This window comes from Myotis lucifugus, unplaced genomic scaffold (assembly GCF_000147115.1).
Source record: "Myotis lucifugus unplaced genomic scaffold, Myoluc2.0 scaffold_474, whole genome shotgun sequence".
Classification (NCBI taxonomy): domain Eukaryota; kingdom Metazoa; phylum Chordata; class Mammalia; order Chiroptera; family Vespertilionidae; genus Myotis; species Myotis lucifugus.
In genome coordinates, this window is record NW_005871522.1 from 224,089 (window position 1) to 230,296 (window position 6,208).

Below are 6,208 nucleotides of genomic sequence, written 5' to 3' on the forward strand. Positions count from 1 at the left end.
CGGAGACTTCCCCAGCCCTGGGCTGGAAAGCAGTGGTTGGTGGGGCGGCCTTCTCTGTCTTGGGAATGAAGGTGAGATCTTACAAAGAGTGTTGGCTGTCATTCTTCTCCAGGTATGTTGGGGCTCCCCTAGAAGCTGGCATTGGGGTGTCTGGGGGTTCATAGATGAGGTGTTCTAATGCAGATAACGTGCTCTAATCGCCACATTGTCACTCCTAACCCAGAGCCAGGATAAGGACAAAGATTTCAGGGTGGAGGGAACAGGGACAAGAGGGTCTGGGTGAGTTGAGGACTGTCCCAGCACCCCTTGCTAACATGCTCTGGCTGACCACGTCTGAACTGAAGCAGCCCTTACATAACGGGTTTGAGGAGAGATGCCAAGGGCCTTACATAACATGCACGTGACTGTCTGAGAGGGCAGACTGGGGCAGCTCAGCGCCAGCTCCTCCTCCCAGGTGGAGGCCGTGCTCTCGGTTTGCTGGGGCTGCTGTACAAACGCCACAGCCAGGAGCCTCACAGCAACAGGACCCCTGTCTCCCAGCTCTGGAGGCGGAACGCTGAGGTCAGCTGCCGACCTGGAGGCTGCAGGGCAGAGTCCTTCCTGCCTCTTCCAGCTTCCAGGCAGGTGCCTGCCTCCTGGGCACGCGGGTGCCTCCCCATGCCCTCAGCCCTCGCGTGGCCGGAGCCTGAATGTGCCTCTGGCTTCCCGGGGCCACCTTACAGGGACCAGATGTGCTGGGTCAGACCCACCCGTCCAGCTGACCTCGCCCTAGCTAGTCAGTCTGCAGCAGCCCTGTTTCCGATGAAGGGCACCTCTCTCACTGAGGACACTAACCCATGACAGAGGCCAACCCTTCAACCACCCCGAAGTCTCATGAGGTCGGGAGGGGGAGGGGCAGAATGCACCTCCCCGGCAGAGAATTCCATTTCCACCCGGGGTTAACGGTTGTTAAAGTCAACTTGGAGCAGTCCTATGCGCTTCTGACGTCCTCAGGGACTCCTCGGTCAGTGGCTCTCAGTGAGCTACACTTTAGAGTCACGTAGGGGAGCTTTGGTAAGTCAGGGCTCAAGCCTCTGAGAGCCGGCCCGCCAGGGAGCCTTTTCACAGCAGGAATGAGGCTCCAGAGGGGGAGGGAGGGGCTGGGCCCAGTGCAGTCGGACTTGGGGCCGTGGAAGTGTGCAGGCTGCTGTCTCGTTTCAGAGCCATGCCCAGGAGTGCCTTCGCCCACAGGGCCTTTTCACAGTCATGGAAATCAGATTCCATTCCACATCCCGTGGGTGCTGTGTCCGGCTCCCCCAGGGGCAGCGTGCAGTGCCAGTGAGGCGGATACTGGCCCTGCGCACGGCAGTGCTGGGGCACCCTGTCACTGGGCCCTCTGAGATACTTGGTGGGGGACACGCGCTCCTTCCTGCCAATTACCTGTCGCCTGTCACTTAAGATTAAGTGTCAGGATCCCGGCAGGGCTCAGCCGGCCGACTCTCCTGCTCCATGTGGCGTCAGTGGGGGCACGGGGTGGACTTGGGTGGCCCGGTCCAGAGGGTCCAAGTTTACTTCGCTTCCACGCCTGACACCGTGGAAGGGATGACCAGACGGCCAAGGTGTCTGAGCCTTTCCCTCCCCAGGGAGCCCGAGAGGCTATCAGGCGCAGGACTTCTCACCTGGCAACTCTCAGCTCTGAGACACCAAAGGGGAAGCTTCCAGGCCTCCGAAAGGCCAGGCACAGCCCCAGTCCTGCCACGTGTACTGTCAGCAGCCACAGCTCCGGTCCAGGGAGGGGCCAGACCCACCCTCCGAGGGAGTTTGCAGCCTTCCCTGCACCAGGGCTCTGTCCCCACAGCAGGCCCAGCCTCGGTGCAGGGAGGGGCTCACGGTTTCGCCATGAACATGATCTCGGAGCACGCTTTGCCTCAGCTCATGTGTCCATCCCAGTTACCCCTTTCTAGTGAGGAGCTGCTGTTCTCCGCCCCCCACCCCCCACCCCACCCCCCGGGCCAGGCAGCGAGGTTAATGCAGCAAGAATGGCCTCTGCCATTCGGAGTCAGATTAGCAAGACATTCTGGGAGTAAATAGTAAATGTTCTTGTCTGGGCTCTTAGATAGCTAACTCCCCACGCAGAGCCCCAGTGGATGGGCCGGCGTGGTCCCGTGGCTGCAGGCACAGCTCCTCAAGGCGGGCAGGTGTCAAGACAAATCTGGGTCCCAGAAAGCCTTCTGTCAAAATCCCTCAGAGTTGGGTCAGAGCTTCCATGATGATTCCTGCCTATGCATTTTGCATGTCTTTGGGTTTAGCTAGAAGTTATTTACAGGAGAACCTGGTGTCAAGAATCCATGCTTCTGTAGTTAACCTGGTGGAAGGCGAAAGACCTCTGACCCACGCCATCGAGTTGTATGGGAACCTTGGGGAACGGCCTGGGCAGGAAACCCGCGTGGGAATGCTGCCTCCAGTGGCCACACCTGCCCACTGCCGGCTTCTCTAACAGCAGAGGATTGTTTCAACAGAACTCGGGCTGCTCTGGCCTTGGGCAGTGGTCGGGCCCAGGAGGTGACTTCCCGGGAAAGGCCTAAATGCTCTGATGTCACTGGGGGCAAACAACACAGCACTTGCTCTAACTCCCACTCCTGCGCAGACAAAACCTCACCTGCACGGTGTGGCGGGTGGGAGAGGGGGAGCGATGGTGTGTTTTTTAAGCTGGAGGAGGTGGGTTTCCTGTGAGTGGACATTTAGGCTGCTCCACACTTGGCTGTTGTTAACAGTGACTGTACAAACAAGCCAGGCCCTGGGCTTCCGACATCCTGTGCCAGACACTCTGAATGCCCGTCCCGCTGGGCTCTGGCTGAGAGCCGGCGCCTGCGCACTCTGCACGCAGAAGTCTCACAGCCCCGCACACCGACAAGCCACAGGTCTGCCTTTCCTCCCTCCACGTGGTGCAAGTCTCATCACCGTGCACAGGGCCCTAGCGAGCTCAGTCCTGCTCTCACCTGTCTCATTCCCCACCACTCCCGCCCGCCTCCAGCTCCTCAGACTGCTGGCTCTTCCTTGAATAGCAAGGCAGCACCTGCCTCGGGGCCTTTGCACCTGCTGGGCCCTTGACCTTGACTTTCTTATACCAGAGGGTCACATGGTTCCCTCCCGGTCTGTATTCTGGTTTTCCAAAGGAAGGCCAGCCACTCCGGTGGCTGCTGCCAATGCTGGGGGTGGCGTGTGGGTCTGGAAATTGGGGTGTGGGGGGACCAGCTGTCTTTCCCTCACCAGCCTCGGCTCCTCCTTCCCTTCAGCTGGAAAGACATGGACGTTCCTGTCAGCCAGCGGTAACTGGCACCCTAACAGCTGTGTCACAGGCGCTGCTTGTGCCCACGTGGGCTGATACTTAAAAGCTAGTCTCAATGGTCAATAACAAAAATACAGCTGGGACGTGGTCTCCTGGGACCATCCCTTGTCAGGCCTAGTTGTCCGAGGACTGCATGGCGGCCACAGTGCGGGGCAACCCCTTTCCTCCTGGCAGAGCTCCCCCTGTCCTCAGGGCTGGGCCCCTCCAGCCCGGGGCGGCCTGGCAGCTGCCACCCAGGGGAGCACCACTGGCTCTGTGCAGAGAAGGCAGCATCGCGCTGCAGGTCAGCCGACTTCAAGGCAGTGCGGTCTCTGCCCCTCCTGCCCGTTTCCCACGCGCAGGCGCCTCCCTGTGCTGGCTCCTCCTGCGGCCGGAGCACATGCGGGGCTCTGTGCCTGAGAACACGCGTGGGAATGCCTCCTCCCCGCTGGGCGCCTGCCGTGCTCCAGGACGAGCCGCCCTAAATGCACTTACATGCGAGCTGCAGCCCAGAGAAAGGTGAAGTGGGACACGTCTGTCTCCTCCAGGGAGAGCCCTGTCCCATCAGCCGCGGACCGCAGGAGAGGCTGGCGCTCGGTAGGATGCCACGGGCAGTCACTACCTCTTAGGGCAGAGGCGGGGCCTTCTCTTGCCTTTCCCCACGCGACCCTCCTTTCTCTGAAGGTTCCACGTGGATGTGCCGCAGCCGGGTCACAGGACAGTGTGTCCTTGAGGGATCGCGGGCTCCTGTCACAAGGGATTGATTTTTAATTTCAGCGAGAACAGGCTGTTGAGGAATGCATCCGATGGTGGCCCTGGGGTTCAGCTGCAGGAGGAGCCCCGGGACACATTAAGAAGGACACACGCACCCCTGACCCCCTTTCCTCACTGGGGCTGACTGTTCCGCCCTCAGGAGGGCTGCTGTGCAGGCCTGGCGCTCCGTGTGCCTCTAACGGGCCTGCGCGCTGCTCCCACAGCTTGCCACATCCTGGAGTGCTGCGACGGGCTGGCCCAGGACGTCATCGGCGCCATCGGACAAGCCTTCGAGCTCCGGTTCAAGCAGTATTTGCGCTGTCCTTCCAAGGTCCCTGCCCTCCACGACCGGTGAGTAGTGCTGTTCTTTGCAGTGGCCTTGCTGCAATGTAGCACCTTCCTCCTTAGAAACAAAACTCTCAACAGGAGAAAACCACGCCGGCTCCCCGAGGTGCGCTCTCCGCGAGGCAGGGCTGCCTGGGCTCCGAGACACCCGGGCGCGGGGCGTGGGGTGCGGCGCGGAGGAAGCTGGCAGATGGAAGCGGACACACGGGCGATGCTCTGAAGGTTTAGAAAAACATTTTTTCTGGAAACTATAGTGATAGTAGCCAAGGTTACAAAAAAGCATTGTAACACTTTTTTGCTCTGCTTCTTGTGCAGCCATGTGATGTTTCCACATGCCACCTCCTCTGGGTGCCCCCTCAGGTTCTCATGTCCACTGTCCGTGGCATCGTGGTCCAGCAGCCTCCTGCCCAGAGGCTCTCTGTGAGGCCCGGTGCCTGGAATGACCAGTGTCAGTCGGCTGTATTGGCCTTTGCAGCTCAGAAACTCAATGTGGCCCTGGTCAAGTTCTTTACCCAGTCTGGGTCTCTTCATGTGGATATGTATTTCTCTGTAAAATAAGAATAGTGCCTTGGCAGGACTATTATTTTAAGTGTTAAATATGATAGTAAATGTGAACAGGAATTGTGAGAGATTTAATCTACACTAATAAAAGAGAAACATGGTAACTAGCGTGCGACCGCTACCCTTCCCATTGGCTAATCAGCATATCCTTATGCAAATTAACTGTCAGCCAAGATGGCGGCCTGCAGCCATGCACTGAAGCGAACAGGGAGGCTTGCTTGCTCCAGTGATGGCGAACTCCAACGTTCCCCGCCTGACTTGCTGGCCTCTCAGCTGCAACTCTAAGCAACTATGTTGCAAATATAGAAGCTAAACAAAACCCCAGAAACTGGCTTTAGTCAGCCGGGCTTCAGCCAGCCTGACCACAACATTGTATCAATGTTTTCAGCAGCGAGGCCTCAGAGCTAAAGCTGGCCCAGAATAAAAAAAAAAAGAAAGAAAGAAAAAAAGGAGCGGTTGGGAGCTTCAGTCACCCGCCAGCGGAAAACGGCCCTCAGCCCCTCACCCAGCCTGGCCAGGCACCCCAGTGGGGACCCCCACCCTGATCCAGGACACCCTTCAGGGCAAACCAGCCGGCCCCCACCCATGCACCAGGCCTCTATTCTATATAGTAAAAGGGTAATATGCCTCCCGGCACCGGGATCAGCGGAGCAGCGAGGCTCCGGGCACCGGGATCAGCGAGACAGGGGGCAGCGCCCAAACTCCTTGATCGCCCTGCGGCTCTGTGTGTGACAGGGGGCGGGGCCACAACCTCCCTATCTGCCCTGCTCTGTTCATGACAGGGGAAGGTGCCCCAACCCCCTGATCAGCCCTGCTCTGTGCCTGATAGGGGGGAGCTCCCCAATCCCCTGATCGCCCTGCGGCTCTGTGTGTGACAGGGGGCGGGGCCACAACCTCCCTATCCGCCCTGCTCTGTGTGTGACAGGGGAAGGTGCCCCAACCCCCTGATCAGCCCTGCTCTGTGCCTGATAGGGGGGAGCTCCCCAACCCCCTGATCGCCCTGCGGCTCTGTGTGTGACAGGGTGCAGCGCCCCAACCCCCGCCACGGGGCCCTGCTCTGTGTGTGACGAGGTAGAGCCATAACCTCCCCATTGGCCCTGCCCTGAGTGTGACAGTGGCGGCGCCCCAACCCCCTGATCGGCCCTGCTCTGTGGGTGATAGAGGGTGGCGCCCCAACCCCCCCTCCCCCCACGGGCCTGGCTCTGTGTGTGACAGGGAAGAGCCATAACCTCCCCATCGGCC

General features: G+C 59.7%; 1 protein-coding gene across 1 annotated transcript in view; it reads left to right on the forward strand.

The window, feature by feature from the left end:
• The window catches only part of SHC3 (SHC adaptor protein 3), a 139,492-nt gene that overhangs the window by 91,385 nt on the left and 41,899 nt on the right, over positions 1-6,208 (forward strand). The window contains 1 exon segment of the mRNA XM_023744573.1: positions 4,285-4,411. Within this exon segment, the coding sequence (XP_023600341.1) occupies positions 4,285-4,411 (127 nt within the window).